This window comes from Triturus cristatus, chromosome 5_2, assembly GCF_964204655.1.
Source record: "Triturus cristatus chromosome 5_2, aTriCri1.1, whole genome shotgun sequence".
In the NCBI taxonomy this organism is placed as follows: domain Eukaryota; kingdom Metazoa; phylum Chordata; class Amphibia; order Caudata; family Salamandridae; genus Triturus; species Triturus cristatus.
The window spans coordinates 498951977-498970852 of NC_140588.1; the positions used below are offsets into that span (position 1 = coordinate 498951977).

General features: G+C 48.2%; 1 protein-coding gene across 2 annotated transcripts in view; it reads right to left on the reverse strand.

Moving 5' to 3' along the window:
• Positions 1 to 18876, reverse strand: part of BBS9 (Bardet-Biedl syndrome 9) — a 1933935-nt gene that overhangs the window by 1790895 nt on the left and 124164 nt on the right. For both annotated transcript variants that reach the window (XM_085607489.1, XM_085607490.1), the window contains exon 4: positions 18468 to 18532. In XM_085607489.1, the coding sequence (XP_085463615.1) occupies positions 18468 to 18532 (65 nt within the window). The remainder of the gene's footprint in view (positions 1 to 18467; positions 18533 to 18876) is intronic.

Here is an 18876-nt window from a genome sequence, read left to right on the forward strand (position 1 = left end):
GGTTTCCGACGCCACTTCACACCTATGCACCCGGCTTCCTTGTGATAGGTAACTTGGGTACCATGGTATCCACGGGTGGGGTGGCTCTCCAACCTTCTGTCTTTGACGGGGTTTCTTCAGGGTCCACTGGGAAGGGTCTCGAATCTTTATAATTCCAACCGCGACTTACACATAGACTTGTACGGAGCACGCGGTCGTGTTCTCACACTGCACATGCTCTCTGTGGGGTCCCTATCTACTTATCTTGGGTGGTTCAGTGGGTCCCCAGCAATTCTACGTCCTCTTGACATTGTCTTGACTCAAGTCATGGTTCTTATACCACTTTCTTAGTATATGGTTTTGTCTCCCACTGTGTATTAGTGCTATTTACAGTGATTTCTTTGCTAAAGTATTGTGTGCTTTGTGTCTATCTCCATGTAGGAGAGATCCTGTAACGTACTAGAAAGAGTTATATAATAAATACATATTTTTATAACTACTGCGTGGTTCTCTTTTCATTTAATCTATACTATAAGATTGCATTATCGTAAAACAAGCTGCTTTACACTCCTTCAAGACTAAGCCTGAAGGCTGCTCTCCACAGCTACCACATGGATAGCTTTCTAAGGTTGTCTAAGACCTCTTAAATCACCATAAGGGTTGTATGGACTGGTGCAAGGTGCCCACTTACATAAGTGGATATCATATACTGGGCCAGCTTCTCACAGGGATTCACAGAAAAAGTGGTCAAACCAGCTTAAAAGAGAAACAAGCATTGTCATGGTCAATAGTTTTGGCTGAGTTATACTGAAAGGCTTCTCCCTGGTAAGCAAAATGGTCGCATGATGGAAAGCTCACCAGGGTGAAGAGGCCTGTGGGCTTTAGTGTATGGGAGCACTGGTGTGATGTAGAGTGGAGTGAGAGGGAGTCAGGTAGTGGCAAGATGAGTAATTCCTACTATCAGCTGCCAGGCAACCACAAGCTACTATTAGCTGCACCATCTACATGGACGCCTGCACCAACTATATGGAAAACCTCACATTCAAGATACACATCACAGCCAACTTCACCATAGGTGAAACACTGTTATACAGACAATCTGGACCCCACAACAATTTCGCCAGTGACATTACAGACTTCATCGCACCCCTCATCAAAGCCAGCACCTTTATCCTTTTTAGAGACCTAGAAGACCGCACCGACCCAAACTATACGGCCCTTCAAGAAACCTCACTAACCTTGGGCTTACCCAGCACTTTACTAAACCAACCCACACTGCCGGACAACTACTTGACCCGATTTTCTCCTCAATCAGCAACATCACAGTCGGTCTAACCAGCAACTATGACCTGGACAGACCACGCCCTCGTCAATTTCAGTATACAGTATACCCATTCAGTGACATCACAGACCTACCACCACAGGAACCGCCTGCCAGAGCTGGAAAAGCAACAGTCTGAGCACACCAGCAACTTGCTGAAAGCCATCAAAAACCTCAACAGCTGGATCAACACCTTGGCTCTCCTCAAGCGCAGCCCAAAGGCAAGAGCCCGACCATAGGCCAGCTGGTATACAAAGGACCTCAGGCTGACTAAATGCTACTGCAAGCAACTGGAGCTCAAATGTAGAACAAGTCAAGACACAGCAGATATAGACATCTTCAAATCAGCCATAAGACGCTACCACTAGCTGATAGGGAGTACCAAGAGCACAGTTCTTGCAGACAGCTTTGATGCCAGCACTAACAGCAGCAAGGAATTCTTTGCCATCATCAAAGAATTCACAACTCCTGCCGCCTCCAGCAACATCACCGCCGCAACAAGTTTTCGGAATTTTTCTGTAACAAAATCACCACCATATACAGCCACTTCAACCGTCAACCAGATCCCGTTACCGTTGCAACTCAAGTTCCCAATCATGGCTGATGAACAAACTCTGACCTCGTTGCCTACTGTCACCACTGTCAATATCGCTGCCATCATGAAGACCATTCACTCAGGGGCTCCATCTGACACTTGGCCTCACCACGCCTTCACCAAAAGACTCCTAACAATCAGTAAAGCACTAACACCCATCCTCAATGCCCCCATCAACTCACATTCCCGGACCCCTGGAAACAAGACACTGATATGCCCCTGCTCAAGAAACCATCTACTGACCCAGCCATGCTTTCCAACTACAGACCCATTTCCCTCCTACAATACCCAGCAAAGGCCTTAGAGAAACTAATCAACTGATGCCTCACCAACCCTCTCAGCAACCACCAGCTCCTCGATGCCACACAGTCTGGATTCAAGCCCAACCACAATACATAAACAGCACTCGTTGCCACCACAGATGACATTCACATGATCCTTGACAGAGGAGACACAGAAGCCTTATTCTCCTGGACCTCCCTGCAGAATTGTACATGGTCTCACAACCACATCTTCATCCGGTGCCTGCACAAGATTAGCATCCAAGAACCCGCTCTCCGCTGGATTTGCTCCTTCTTAACAGATAGAACAGAAGCTGTCATCCTACCACCTTACCCCTGGGAAGCCCGCAAACTCATCTGCAGAGCCTATCTTGGTTCATTGCTCAGCCCCACTCCCTTCAAAGCATACATGATACCTCTGGCCATTGTCATCCACACACACATCAACATCCTCTTCTGAGCAGGCGATACGCAACTTGTACTCTCCCTCTTGGACAAGGCCCCCAACCCAAGAAATAAGTTCACTGCCTGCATGAACGAAGTCACTAACTGTATAAGAGCCAACTAGTCTCAAGCTCAACACTGACAAGACCGAAGTAGAGATCTTCAGCAGGAAAACACCTCACCATGGGACTCCAACTGGTGGCCAGCCGGCTGAACTCAGACCCACATCCACAACCCATGCCAGGAACCTCGGAATAATCATCGACAGCAAACTGTAAATGACTGCACAAGTCAATGTCGTCACTATATCCTGCTTTCACACCCTGAAGATGCTGAGGAAGATCTTCAAATGGCTCCCAAGAAAAACTATCACTCGTGTCCTAGTCATCAGCAAGTTGGACTATGGAAACACCTTCTATGCCAGTATCAACAATTAAGTTAGTAGAAGGCTACAGACCATTCGGGACTCAGCAGCCAGAATCATTCTCAATCTCCCACACAGAACTCACATTACACCACACCTCAGGGAACTACACTGGCATCAAATATACAAATGCACTCAATTCAAACTCCCCAAACACACATTCAAGGCATTCCACAACACAAGCTCTACCTACCAACCTGAAAAGTTGCATTACCTTCCACCAACCATCCAGGCACCTCTTCTCTGCAGGACTCCTACTCGCAAAAATCCCACACATACACAGAACCAGTTCAGGAGGACAAGCATTATCTTACGTCACTCCTAAAGCATGGAATGTCCTCCCTCTTCACATCAGGCCTCTTCCTCTCGTCTTGAGTTAAGCAACAAGTTAAAGACCTGGCTTTTCAATTAACCAACCTACCATGGGTAGGGCTAGGCGCACACACTCCTTCTCAGCACCAGGATACCCTCGAAGGTGATAGCGCACTTTCCAAATACACGTAAAATAAGGCATACTAGGGATTCTTTCAAACATGTATTCTTCCCAACTGGTAGCTGTTCGCTACTCACAACTAGAGCTCATCTGTGCCTTCCTCACTCGGTCCTACTCTAGCACATTGCCTGTTTTTATCCTTCTTTTCCTGTCCACCCCTAGTCACAGAAAGTAGTGCCCACTCTCTGCTGCAGGGTTCTAGTGTCTTTCTCATAACCCTTGAAAAACAGAGTGTGCGCACTCAATTTTATCGATGAAAATTCAATTTAAAAATCGTTGTTGGTGCAGACGAGTAGATCCCCCTGAGTGGGGATGTCAATATCAAAATTGTAAGCACGTTCCTGAGTAGGATAGTGTCACTCGTGTTGCACTCGGAATAAAGATCAGTTCATCTTTTTTAGTAAAGTAATCCAAACAAAGGTGGTTCTGAGGTCGATTAAATTTATTAATCCTTTTTCTTCAGTAGTCTCATAGAATTGTATGCATTCTGTTGGTTCTGTACGGACAGATTGAACTCCTGAGGCGGAAGCCGGGAGCTACGAGCATTTATTTTAAAAATTGTATATTTGTGTGTGTTGTTACTTCCTACCTTGCCGCTGCATCTTCCCACCAGTCTTGCCTGTCATTCTCCCGCGTAGGCATCCCGGGGAAGCCCTCCTGCTCAGGCCACGCCCCTCGGCGCTAGGCCACGCCCCCGCCCTTTAAATGGCGCGTCAGCCTTCGCGCGGCCGGACAGATTGAACTCCCGAGGCGGAAGCCGGGAGCTACGAGCATTTATTTTAAAAATTGTATATTTGTGTGTGTTGTTACTTCCTACCTTGCAGCTGCATCTTGCCACCAGTCTTGCCTGTCATTCTCCCGCGGAGGCATCCCGGGGAAGCCCTCCTGCTCAGGCCACGCCCCTCGGCGCTAGGCCACGCCCCCCCGCCCTTTAAATGGCGCGTCAGCCTTCACGCGGCCGGACAGATTGAACTCCTGAGGCGGAAGCCGGGAGCTACGAGCATTTATTTTAAAAATTGTATATTTGTGTGTGTTGTTACTTCCTACCTTGCCGCTGCATCTTGCCACCAGTCTTGCCTGTCATTCTCCCGCGTAGGCATCCCGGGGAAGCCCTCCTGCTCAGGCCACGCCCCTCGGCGCTAGGCCACACCCCCTCATACTATATCATGTGTCTCTCCCGGACGCGCAGCGGGCGTGCCGACAGCGCGCCGATAGCGCGCTTAAGGCAAGCCCGTCTGCGCCCGTCCGCGATCGTACGCGGTCTAGGGCTATACCTTCTGTCCCACGGGAGAGACATATATGTTGGAGCAGGCAGGAACTGCTGACTCTTTGCGTGTCTACCCCATGTCTACATAAATTGAGAGTGGAAGACAATACTGGCTGTGAATACTGTCATTTCTCTTTTGATCCTGGCAGGGATGTGGCTCCCAGAGACTATATCTTGGATTGTGGCCTACTTAACGTACGTTCTCTGCGGAAACACAAATTAGATCTTTACGACCTACTCACTGAGAAACAATGGGACCTTGTGTTTCTTACTGAGACATGGCTAGATGAAGGCTCTACCCCTGATGATATAGAGGCACTTCCAGAAGGCTATACTATGCTTAGGCAAGACAGACTCACTGGAAGAGGAGGGGGCATTGCTATCATAGCACAGAAAAATCTATGTTGTCAATTAGACCACTCCTCTATCCTGGACAGTGAAGCAGGGAGCTTCACTGTCAAAGTGAATGAGAGCTGTACGCTGAAGGGCATGCTAATTTATAGACCCCCAGGCCCTATAGGCAGGTTTGGGGAGAGTCTGGTGGAAGGCATAATGGAGACTGTGTTATGCACAGACAAATTTTTGGTACTAGGGGATCTTAACCTACATCTAAACAGTCCCACAGATAATGTTAGTAGGGACTTCTGCCAGGCATTGGGAGCCCTCCAATTGAATCAAATAGTAAGTGGTCCAACTCACCAGTTGGGACACTTACTGGACCCCATATTCGTCAATTGGGGGGGAAGTAGAAGCTAGGACCCCTATTCCCATCCCTTGGTCGGATCATCACCTGGTACCATTCTTCATACGAATTTCCGGGGTTAAACCCCCGGAGCCAGCTACACTGTACCATCCCAGGCGGAGATGGGCTACCTTCTCTCAGGCTAAATTTAGTGCGGCACTGACCAAAGGGGGAAGCCCTGGGGGGGATGATGCGGATACGGCTAATTTCAATCTATGCAAGCGTATCAACGAGGCGCTTGACTGCACAGCCCCACTCTCGCATGCCAGATTGGGTGGCCACCTTCAAAAAACTGCCCCGTGGTTCAGTGATGAACTACGGGTCACGAAAACAGCACTGAAGCGAGCCGAAAAAGACAGTGGCGTGGGGCTCCATCTAAGGAAACTAGGGAGGCCTACCTAACGAAGAGGCAAATTTATCACGGGCTTATCAGGAAGTCCAAAGCAGTATACTACACCATTAGAGTTAGCGAACCTGGCAACTCGACGAGGGAGCTCTTCTTGCTCTATAAAACCCTCTCGAGTGGGAAACCAGCCATGCTTCCAGATGACTGTTCGGTAGAAGCCTGTGATAGGATTGCGGAATTTTTTTCCGAAAAGATAGCAAATATCTACTCGGCATTTCCCAGTCATCCCATTGCTGGAACCGATTTTGCGGAAAGCCCGAGGGAATGTAGGGATAGACATACTTTGACCAACTTTGTCACCCCGCCCTCGGAGGACCTACTAAAAATCAGTTTATCCGTCAAATCAGGCTCCCCGAGGGATCCCACCACGCCGAAACGGCTAGTGGATAGTCTATCGGTGCTAGAACCGTATATAAGACGCCTATTGGATGTGTCTTTTAGCACCAAGACCGTGCCCAAAGCCTGGAAACAGGCGGTGGTTCTACCTCTTAGAAAGAAATCTAACATCAGCTTTGAGAAACTAGAGAACCTTCGGCCGATCTCCCTTTTGCCCTACCTGGCTAAAGTGGCGGAAAAAACGGTAAATATGCAACTGATGGATTTCGTGGATGAGGCAGCTCTACTACACGATACCCAGTTTGGTTTCCGTCCCCGCCATTCTACGGAATCAGCGCTTTTGATGGCTGTGGAGACCTTGCGCCAGGGGGTGAATGAGGGTCATGCTATGGCCCTCATCCTATTGGACCTGAGTGCAGCATTCGACACCGTAGCTCATTCCACCTTGCTACGGTGTCTGAATAATGGCGGAATAACTGGAGCTGCCCTCGCATGGATCCAGTCCTTTCTCACGGGGAGAAGCTTTCAGGTCCGCCAGAGCGAGTGTTACTCCAGGGATATTGGATTGGACCAGGGCGTACCCCAGGGATCGTCCCTGAGCCCCACCCTATTTAATCTTTATGTCTCCCCAGTGGCCCGTATTGCTGTGGGCCATTGTCTGTACATCGTGTCCTACGCCGACGACACGCAGCTGGTTATCTCCCTCTCGCGAGCACCGGGTCTTGCGGCGGACAGTTTCAGAGCCTGCATGCAAGACCTTGCAGCCTGGATGTCCACCAACTGCCTTAAACTAAATGGCAGCAAGACTGAGGTGCTCGTAGTGGGGGGGAACCCATCTGTTTGGTCGTCGGCGTGGTGGCCTGCATGCTTGGGAGAGGCTCCAACACCTTGCCAAGAAGTTCGGAACCTTGGAGTCTGGTTAGATGCTGACCTGTCTTTTGGACCGCAGATAGGACGTGTGGCGGGCGTCTGTTTTAGCGTCCTAAAAAGTTTACGGAAGATTTTAGATCTCCTCCCTGCGTCAGCCCGCAGAACGTTGGTGCACGCCCTCGTCACATCACGCCTGGATTATGGCAATTTGCTGTACCTAGGAGCAACCAACAAGGCCTTAAATCGCCTTCAGGTGCTGCAGAATGCGGCAGCTCGCCTCATTTTAAAATTTCCCAGAAGAGTGGCCTCTAATACCGCCCTTCGGACTCTTCACTGGCTGCCAGTGAGGAGCAGGGTGGAGTTTAAGGCCCCCTGTACCTGCCATCGCATCCTTACTGGGAAAGCGCCAATACCGCTCCAGAACTTGATCACCAGGTATGAACCAACACGCTCCCTTCGCTCCTCCCACGGAGGCCTTTTAAAGGTCCCAAGGATAAGGCGGGTCCGCATGGGAGGTAGATCTTTTCGCTACCTGGCGGCTAAGAGCTGGAATGCTCTACCTTTGGACATCCGTCTTGAGTCTTCTGAACTGGGCTTTAGGAGGAAGTTAAAAACATATCTATATACTCTCTAGCTTGCACAGTCTCATTGGTTGTGTCCATGGGAGTCAATCTGTTTTAGCGCGGGGAGCGTAACCAAGCGCTTTATAAAATTCCCTTATTATTATTATCATTATGTCTGAATGCCCAATGCATTTCGGGCTGTCAGAGCCCTTCTTCAGGGGTAATACTCTGAAAGGAAAAAAACAGGAATCAGCCTGGGTCTTCGAACTATTTAGCTATAAATTGACTGTAAATTAAAAATCATAAGGTTGTGTGAAGTGGTCCCAAAAGGTAGAATTACAAAACAGTTAATTCCCTTGTGCGTGGATTAGTAACTTAAACTGTTATGAATAACGTGTTGATGTATGGTATTCATGGACTTAGCAGTAGTGAGGAAGCGGTTTAATTGAAGCCGCATTATGTTAGGTGAAGACAAGAGTTAAAAAAAGAGAGTGCATGAAACCTGTAGCCAAAATATTAAGAGAAATCGTTCAAGCTCGTGTAAAGCGGAACGCGTGTGCGCTCACCCGTGACTTAATCTAGTAAAAAAAAAAAAAAAAGGTCTAAAACGGCTCATTCGGTAGATAACGTTACCGATATGTCGACAAAAACGTACACTAAGGTGTCGAAATTAACTTACGGTTAGACATAGGAGTTTAAATGTCTGCGCTGGCGTGAAACGCTTCTAATCGGTCAAACGAGTGAATGATCCCAGCGTGTGGCAGTCATGTGACGGCAGAGGGCGTGAGTATATAGGAAGGGAAAGAGTGTGGAACTACACAGAAGACAGACTTGTAGTTTTCATCAAAGAGTTAACGTCTTCGTGAAACAAACCATGATTGAATAAAAACGAACAAAAAAGTGATTACAAAAATCGGCTACAATAATGGTATCAATAATTAAGTAAGATAATATTCTAACCAAACCAGAATGGGTTGAAAATTTAATCCTTTACAAAAGGTACATTGATGACATTTTCATTTTATGGAAAGGTTCAATCAGTCATCTGGAATCTCTTATTAAAATTCTCAATACAGTTGACCTTCGTATTGAATTCACCCACTCTATAAGCAAGGACTCCATAACCTTCTTAGACACTTTCATAACAAACATTAAGGGAAATCTCATTACACAAGTATTTACTAAACCTACTGACCGCAATAATCTACTACACTTTCACAGTTTCCATCAACCATCATTGAAAAAACATCTTCCATACTCTCAATTATTGAGATTAAAAAGGATATCAAGCACCAATGACCTATATGAAACCAGCAAATCATCTTGTATTGTCAAATTCAAACAACGGAAGTATCCACCAGACATCCTTGACAACGCCATTGCAAAGGCAGAAAAACCCACACGACAAATGTTGCTTCAACAAAAATCGCCCAAAACACCAGAACAAAGAACGGCATTCGTGTCCAAATTTTCTACACAAAGTTTTCACATTAAAAAAATCATCCTCAGATATTGGCCAATGTTAAGTACTGAAACAGATTTCAAAAACATTTTTGACACACCCCCAAGATTTGCTTACCAGAGGTCACACAACTTCAAACAAATCCTATCCAAAACCAGAGTACCCACAACAAGCATCTTCAAAGGTACCATGCCATGTTTAAACTGTGGGAATTGTAATTCCATTATTAAGGGCACCACGATTCAACATCCGTCACATGGCCACTCGATCAAACTGAAGGTGACAGCAACATGCAACAGTCAGAACGTGATTTGCATGTTAAAATGCCCATGTGGCCTAGTCTATGTGGGAAAAACAGAAAGAAAGATTTGTATAAGACTTAACGAACACAAAAGCAACATACGAACTCGACAGGCAAAATCTCCAATTGCAAACCATTTTCACCAGTTCCAACACAATATTTGTCAATTACGGTTTTTGATTCTTGAACAAATACCCACCATAAGGGGACGGGATAACAACAAATATCTGTTACAAAGAGAAATCTTTTGGATTCACAAATTAAACTCTATTCATCCAAAGGGTCTTAATGAACGCTACGAACTTGGCTGCTTCTTGTAATGAGTCTCTTACATATGTACACATCAGACTTTGCGAGAACTTGTCCTTCCTGGAGCCCTAATTACTTTTAAACACCGGTTTCCAGAACTGTTTACACAATGATTGAGACTGCTCTCATGTTTGTTTGACTTTTAGCACTTTGATTTTATTCAGGATTATGACTTGTATTGATTATTTGAGAAAATTCCTTCAATTGCACTCGCTATTTTACTTTTGATTTATGCTCACAATGCTACAAGTTGTTGAATTTTTATTAATTTGACCACACAGACAGAATTTGACCTAGCTTCTTCTTATTTTTGTCACACTATCTTACTTAATTATTGATACCATTATTGTAGCCGACTTTTGTAATCACTTTTTTGTTTGTTTTTATTCAATCATGGTTTGCTTCACGAAGACGTTAACTCTTTGATAAAAACTACGAGTCTGTCTTCTGTGTAGTTCCACAGTCTTTCCCTTCCTATATACTCACGCCCTCTGCCGTCACATGACTGCCACACGCTGGGATCATTCACTCGTTTGACCGATTAGAAGCGTTTCACGCCAGCGCAGACGTTTAAACTCCTATGTCTAACCGTAAGTTAATTTCGACACCTTAGTGTACGTTTTTGTCGACATATCGGCAACTTTATCTACCGAATGAGCCGTTTGACCTTTTTTTTTTTTTTACTAGATTAAGTCACGGGTGAGCGCCCAGCGTTCCGCTTTACACGAGCTTGAACGATTTCTCTTAATATTTTGGCTACAGGTTTCATGCACGCTCTTTTTTTAACTCTTGTCTTCACCTAACATAATGCGGCTTCAATTAAACCGCTTCCTCACTACTGCTAAGTCCATGAATACCATACATCAACACGTTATTCATAACAGCTTAAGTTACTAATTCACGCACAAGGGAATTAACTGTTTTGTAATTCTACCTTTTGGGACCACTTCACACAACTTTTTTTTTTTTTTTTTTTTTTTTTAGTTTCAAAAACCTTTATTACCATCTCAAAACAATTGTACACAATCACGCCTACAACCTCTCGGGCCGGCTATCATCTACCACATCTACTCGTTATCATCATGTGTAGTCACAGCCATTTGTCCGACAACCCGGAGGTCCGGAGGCGATGCATTGCAATCGATTTCACATATCATCCATGCATATGTCCTATCCGTCTTAGGTCCCTATGGCGATGTTGTAGTCTTTGCCACGCTACTACAATGTGCCACTGCTACATAGTCAAATTTGTGGAATGAGTGCACACCCTTCTCTCAGGTATTCGTTCTTTCACGACTATAACACCTCTTGCGATTACATCAACTTTTACCATTTCCTCTAGCATCAGCCAGCCACACATATCAGTACAGCATAACCCCAGCCTACTGTTCCGAACTCTCCGGTGCAGCAGTGGAACCAGCACCACTTGCCTCAAGAGTTCCGTTACTCTCAGTCACTGCCTGCGCTGCCAAGTATGCTCTAAACGGGTCCCATATATCCGTGGCTCTACTACTCAATGGTTGTGTGTCTGCGTATATTGTATTCTGTTCCTGACAATATAATAAGTCCGCTATCCACTCCTTAAATTTCGGCGCACGGCCTCTCCCCCACCTACATGCCACCCTCCTTTTCGCCATCAAAAGAGCAATATTCCCAAATTTCCGATGCACCTTGGCTATTCCCATAGTGTACCCCAGGAGCATCACTAGTGGATCACAGTCTATCGTGGCGCCCAGCATTGCCACCAGCGCAGTGTGCACCTGCGCCCAATAATCAGACACAGCTGGACATAACCAAGCCAGGTGTAAAAACCCAGCTCCTTCCGAGCGGCACCGCTCACATCTGTCGTTATCCTCCAGACGAAATCGCAACTTCCGCACTGGTGTGCAGTATAAACGCTGCAAAAACTTATAGTGAATAATACGTAGCCTGCAGCTGGCCAATATCTGCGAGGTCTGTGCACAGCAATACGTCCACTGCGCCTCCGTTATGTCTCTTCCCAGGTCCTCACTCCACTGTCCAAGCGCTCTGCATGCTCCACTCCCAGTTTGCTCCCTAATGCTACGATACAGGTGCGATACTAGGTGTCTGCCGTCCGCAGACGTAAGTAAGACTCGCAGAGGCTGTACTACACCAGGTTCCTCTGGGAACTTTGGTAAGATATCTTGGAGCCCCTGCCTCAACCGAAGATAATAAAAGACTTCCAGCGGAGTAGGCTGACCCCCCTGAAACCACTGTTCTCTCGTTTTGAACCGCCCATTCAGGAATAAATCGCCCCAGCTGCAGATCCGCCGCCTAGCGCACATCCCCTGGAACCCTCTTTCTTGCAATAATGACAACTCCGGGTAGTAAACTAGTGGCAAGGTCGGTGCATATAAGAACTGAAGCGCCACCTTACGAAGAATCCGCTGCCACGCATCTATCGTGCAAGTCACTGTAGTAGCCGGTGTCTCAATCGCACTAACCGGGCCATGAATAATGCCGCGCAGTGGCAACGGTCTAGCTATCCAGTCCTCCACAGCCACCTGCGGCATGAATGGAGTGGGCACAAACCAGTGGTATGCAAACTGAGCTTGAGCACTCAGGTAGTAGGTTAAAAAATCAGGGACATCAAAGCCACCTCTACCATAAGGCTGAGTTATAATCGACCACGCCAGTCTAGGCTGTCTCCCGGCCCAGAACAGTCTTATTAACTCTGAGCGGAGCGTCCGGAAAAAATAAGCACCTGGATAATACGGGACATTTTGGAACAGATACAGAAAACGGGGCAACACCACCATTTTAATTAGTGAGGCCCTTCCCGCCATAGTAAAGGGCAAAGAAATCCATCTTGTCACATCAGCAGTTAACTTGGTAATGGCAGTTCCGTAATTTAGTCGCACCGTCTCCTCCTTAAGCTTTGATACCTGGATCCCTAAATAACGTAGGTCCGCATCGCACCACTCAATCGGATAGTCCAATGCGAACCGGGTCACCGCAGGAGTCAGAGGGAAGAACTGCGACTTCTTCCAATTAATTTGTATACCAGATAACCGGCCAAACACCAAGAATTCCCTCAGCAACGAATTAAGATTGGTCTGCGGATCCACCACGTATAACGTCAGATCATCCGCATAGAGTGACACATCTATTTGACGCTGCATACACTGAAAGGCGCTGCGCTTGTGTAACTGCCGGATACGACATGCCAATGGCTCAATTGCGATAGCAAATAACAGTGGAGATAATGGACAACCCTGTCTAGTACCTCTGGTTAATGAAATCAGGCTCGACATCTCACCATTGATCAGGACCCTTGCCTTCGGATCAGTATACAGCAACCGTACCCATGCTACAAATATTTTGGGAAACCCCATCCTATACAAGATAGCAAACAGATAGTTCCACTCAACGGAGTCGAATGCTTTAGTGGCATCAAGAAATATAGCAGCCACCGGCTTTTCCGGCGCTATGGTATGCATCAGAGAGAAAAGGGTACGTAGATTGTTAGCAGTGGATCTCCCAGGCACAAACCCGGATTGGTCCGGAAGGGCTATCTTAGTCATCAACAACGACAGCCTATTGGCTAGCACTTTCGCCAATATCTTAGCGTCACAATTAATTTAAGAGAGCGGCCTATATGCATCACAATCAGCAGGATCCTTGCCCGGCTTCAACAGCGAGGTAATCAACACCTCCCTCATCGACCCCGGCAACACGCCCACCTCCAAAGACTCCTCATATACCTCCTTGAGGACTGGGGCCATTATATCAATGTAACATTTGTAAAATTCCGCTGGCAACCCATCCAAGCCTGTCGCCTTTCCATTGGCAAGGGACATAATTGCTTCCCGGATTTCATCTAATTCAAACGGCGCACCAAGGAACTGCCTGTGGTCGTCGCTCAGCCAACACAGCGCCACATCATCCAGAAAATCCCCCATGCAACCTCCCCCACATCGCGGGCAGTATACAGCTCGGTATAGTGCTGAGTGAAGAGTTCCAAAATACCTTTCGTATCCCGCCGTGTGATCCCTTCCGGTGTGAGCAATTCCAATATATGCGTCATACCCCGCGGCGGCCGCGTAACCTCTGCCAAAGCACGTCCCGGCCTCTCACCCTCGCAATACCTTCGGGCCTGCCAGTATTTACCCCGGAACTTAGTCTCCCTATCCGCTTCCTTTTCAAACTGCGTGAGCCGTTCTCTGAATTCTGTCTGAATGGGGCCCATCGGTTCTCTGGTCATCCGAGACTCTAGATCCTTAAGTTCTCCCTCTAGCCTAGCTAGTGTCCCTCTTATGTTCTTATGTTCCGTAGGACCCCGAAGCTTTTGGATATGTAATATCCCCTAACCGTTACCTTAAATGCCTCCCAGATGGTGTCCACACTCTCTACTGACCCCTTATTGCGGGGAAAGAACTCTGCTATCTCCTCTCCCAACTCTGTCTTAAACAAAGCATCCAACAGGGCCGTGGGTTGCATTCGCCACCGTGCACTAGCGCTCCCGCATCCCGGGACCGCTATCTGAACCAGAACCGGGCAATGATCCGAGTACGACCGCGGCAAGTGCGCAACCCTTCCCAAATCCGACGCTATACCCAGAGACAAAAAACAGTAGTCCAGTCGAGCCCATGTATTAGCATACGCTGTATAGTGCGTACCCTCTCGAAGTCCACCATGTACAAACCTCCAGCTGTCTATCAATCCCCCTTCCTCCACTATTCCCGCCAGAGCATCCCGTGCCTATTTGTTATATTGAGGACTATTGTCTGACCTGTCCATTCCGGGGACTAGCACCACATTGAAATCTCCACCCCATATGATATGCATAGAGCCAGTGTCTAGTATCTTTCCCCGTAAGTGTGTGAAGAAGGCTGGCGTATCCACATTAGGACCATAGCAGTTTACTACAGTGACTGTGTCGGTGCCCAGCCTACCCCATAACACCACAAATCTCCCCTCAGCATCCGCATGCTCCCCCATCTTCACAAAGGGTACCGTCTTTTTGATTAAAATCGCAACTCCCCTAGCATACCCTGAGTACGACGAAAAACTGCGGATTGCCGCCCACCTACCCGCCAGTGTGTAATGTGGCCTGGGACTAAGGTGTGTTTCCTGTAGTAATGCAATATGTACTTGATGCTGCTCTAAATAAGCCATCACCTGTCTACATTTTCTAGCATCATTTAATCCACGAACATTCCATGAAAGAACTGTGAGCCTTACCTCCCTCCTCACGTCAGCCATTTCTCATCAAGTCCCCACACCCCTAGCAACCATATGCCATCTGGCATTAGTCTTTGCATCTGCAGCAGCACATTGATCAATATACACCTCAGCAACCATAGCTTCGGACCTCCCTGAATAAGCAGTACAAACACCCCATACCCCATCATCCACACTTTTTGCTTGAGACCAACACCCAACCCCATCTCAATACTCCCTCCCCCCCCCGCCCTCCGCTCCCCCAACCATGCCATAACGCCCCCCCATCCTCCCCCCTCCCACTGAAGCATACCCCAACTTGCCAGCCAAGAATCCCCCCCGCCCCTCCCACAAATGCCCCAAAAACAAAGGTTAGTCGCACTTCCAAACCACCCCATATATGCTAGGGTATTTCCCTTCAGGGATTGCGTCTAGGTGACACCGCTATTTCCCCCACATCTATTCCAGACTCACAAGAGACTTGTAGTCTGGCTCGATGACCCAGAGGGGGTGTCCGGCGTTATGTCCAGCAGCAACTGAGAGATTTCACTCACTCACAACGCCATATATAACCTATAGAAACGAAGCAGCTCTCGTACTCACTGAGCCAGAGCCAACCCCACAGTCTGCTCATCACCCCTCCCCAGGGCTCTTTACGCATCAGCATGGAAGGCTTATGCATCGCTTTCAACCCAATGTGCCTTCTGTGGCCGTCAAGTTCCCCCATTAACGTGCTCTCACCAATTGTTCGGGCATCCCCATATTATCAGTGCGCAAACATTATCAACCCCACTCACTGTCCACCGTCCACCTCCTCCTCGTGCTGCGGTGTCCGTTCTGCCCCTGCCGCAGCCCCGGACTTGGCAGCTCGTTTGTAGTGCTTGAGGAAATCCTCCACCTGTTGAGGGGTCGTGAAAAACTGTTGTTTGCCCTGGTACGTGACTTGCAGCCGAGCTGGATAGAGCAATGCATAGTCCAATTGCAAGTTCCGTAGTTTGGCCTTCACAGCTAGAAATTTCCTGCGTTCCTCCTGGACCATTGGCGTGAAATCCGGGAACATCGTGAAGGAATTACCTTCATAAGATAAGGAGCGCGTGCCGCGCGCCGCTCTAAGAGCCGCATCACGATCCCGATAGTTCAGCAATCGGGCAATAATGGGCCTGGGGGTCGCACCCGGCTTCGGCCTAGGGCCCAGAGCGCGATGTGCCCGTTCTACGATAAAGTGGGGAGAAAACGCCTCCGACCCAATCGCTGCCAGTAGCATCCTTTCCACATAGTCCTCCATTTTGCCTGTATTGGTCGTCTCCGGAATGCCTACGATGCGGACATTATTGCGCCGACTTCTCGCTTCTAAATCCTCGTTCTTGGATGCAATCACTCGCAGCAGGTTGTCCATTCTAGAAAGCTGCGAAGTATGGTGTGTTGCCGTGTCTTCTGCATCCGATATACGTTGTTCCGCCCCTTTAAGGCGCTCCTCATGCGCATCCAATTTATGCACCACTGCATCCATACGTGACGATATTCGGTCCACTTTGTCCGCAATCGTCGCAAACCCTTGACGCATCTCTTGCAGCACCTCGTGTAGACTGGCCGCGGTAGTCGCAGGGTTCACCGCACCTCCTTCTGTAGCAGCCGGGTTGGGCCCCACTACCCCAGTCTTAGTGGCCTTCTTTCCAGAGTCAAAGGTGAGCTTAGCTTGTCGCGTATCCGTCTTACCCATGGCTGTCTGTTGGCTATGCAATATTTCTCACCGTTTGCGGGACCGCGCCGCAATTCTCAAGCCAGCTGAGTCAGCCGCACGTCAAGCACCGTCACCTCAACAGCTCCAGCCAGTACAGTCCCACCGACAGTCCTTAGGCCTCCTGTACAGCCAGTAGCGTCGTTGCCAGAGCCAGTGTATGTGGTCCCTACCTTCCAACACTTCGAAGGAGGCGCGCCTGGCGCTCAACTGGGGGAGGCCGCCCAAATTCACCAGTAGTAACCACTCACCGCTCCTGCACAGTGCCTGGTAACCAACAAGCGCCACCGATAGGGAGAATCCATGTATGGTTTCCACTAGGCTGCAATTATCCTGGCCGCGGGTCCTCAGCACTCATCCGCATGCCCAGGGCCCCAGGCCGCAGGCGCCCCGCCCGGCTCAGCTCCACACTCAGCGCCGGCCGCTATCAAGGATCCCGAATGGGCCACGCCAGTCCCTTGTGTGCTGTTTGGGTCTCCCAACCTCCGTTCACCAGCGCCACCACAACCCAGTCTGTGTCCGGCTCCCCCGCCGAATGCAAATGTCATCCACGCGTCTCCAGCACCCAGGGGCCCCACTCCAAGGCCACGATCAAGGGGTAGCAAGGGGAAGTTCCAGCACACCACACCACGTCCCCCGGTGGCTCCCCGCACTCTCTCCTAGCATCAGGCCGAGCACGGCAACTCCTGGGCAGTCACGATCCTCTCCTCAACAGCGCCAGCCGCTTTGAGCACCGCAGTCCTCCCAATTGGGGGGGGGGGGGAAGAAGGCTCCTCCGCCTCCCGTGTCTCGCAGTATCTCCGCGCAAGTGGGCTCGCAGCGTCCGCCACTCACTCGTCTCGTCCCCGGGCTCGGCTGTCTCCGTCCGCGCTCTTGAGGGCTTCAGCCGTTATCGCGGCCACGCTCTGTCCCAGACTTCTCCGCCGGCGATATGCTCCACAGGCCCCAGTCAGTCGGTCCGGCTGATCTGCCGGAGCTGCTACCGACTCAGGCGATGCACCGATTTCCTCCAAACTTCGCTCGCCAGCAGCAGACCTCCCATACGACCGTTGTGTGCAATTTCAGCTCTCCCAGCCACCGCTAAAGGATAATTCAGACGGATAATGTCACCGGACTGCGGGGAGCCTTACTCAGAGGCAACCATGCGCTAGCGCGCCACCTAGCGTCCCACCACTTCACACAACCTTATGATTTTTAATTTACAGTCAATTTAAAGCTAAATAGTTCGAAGACCCAGGCTGATTCCTGGTTTTTTCCTTTCAGAGTATTGCCTCTGAAGAAGGGCTCTGACAGCCCGAAATGCATTGGGCATTCAGACATAATGTTATACAGAACAAACAGAATGCATACAATTCTATGAGACTACTGAAGAAAAAGGTTTAATAAATTTAATCGACCTCAGAACCACCTTTGTTTGGATTACTTTACTAAAAAAGATGAACTGATCTTTATTCAGAGTCCAACACGAGTGACACTATCCTACTCAGGAACGTGCTTACAATTTCTCATAACCCTAACACTCCGGACCCCGGTGTTGGCACAAACATGACAATACTCCTGGCAGGGGTCTCATAGTATTGTGTCTAATTTCATGCTGTTCAGCTATTTATAAAAGCATATGTTGCTGACTGAAGTGGATAATTCCCTCCACATCCCCGCTTTGTGTCTAACAATACAAGCAATCTTAAACACAAGGAGAAGACACATAAAAAAGCCTGTTGCACACAAAAATTAATGCACGTTGATTTTTACCTGAGACTGAATAAACACATAACTTTCGAGGATGTAGCACAGCCAGATGAAGTAGTTCAGTTCCACTGTCAAAAACGAAAGAACAATATTGTGAATGTGTGCTTCAGTAAACCCTGGCACAATACACTTGATCAATATTCATAATCCCACCCTTCTGCAATGTATTATTCTACGAGTACTTCCCATATTAATGGAGCCATTTTAGATTTAGTTTAAGCAAGCTAAGATTCCGGCCAATTACAATATGTAAAAGGCAGAAAACAGACTGTGTACCCATTTCGCTTTATCTGGGAAATCGCCTCCTGTAATTTAATATTATTTTATTATTAATTCAGATAATGTGGTTTGATATTATATCGGTATACGTCCTGATGATGGTGTCCGGCAATTAAGTTTTGTTTTATCATTA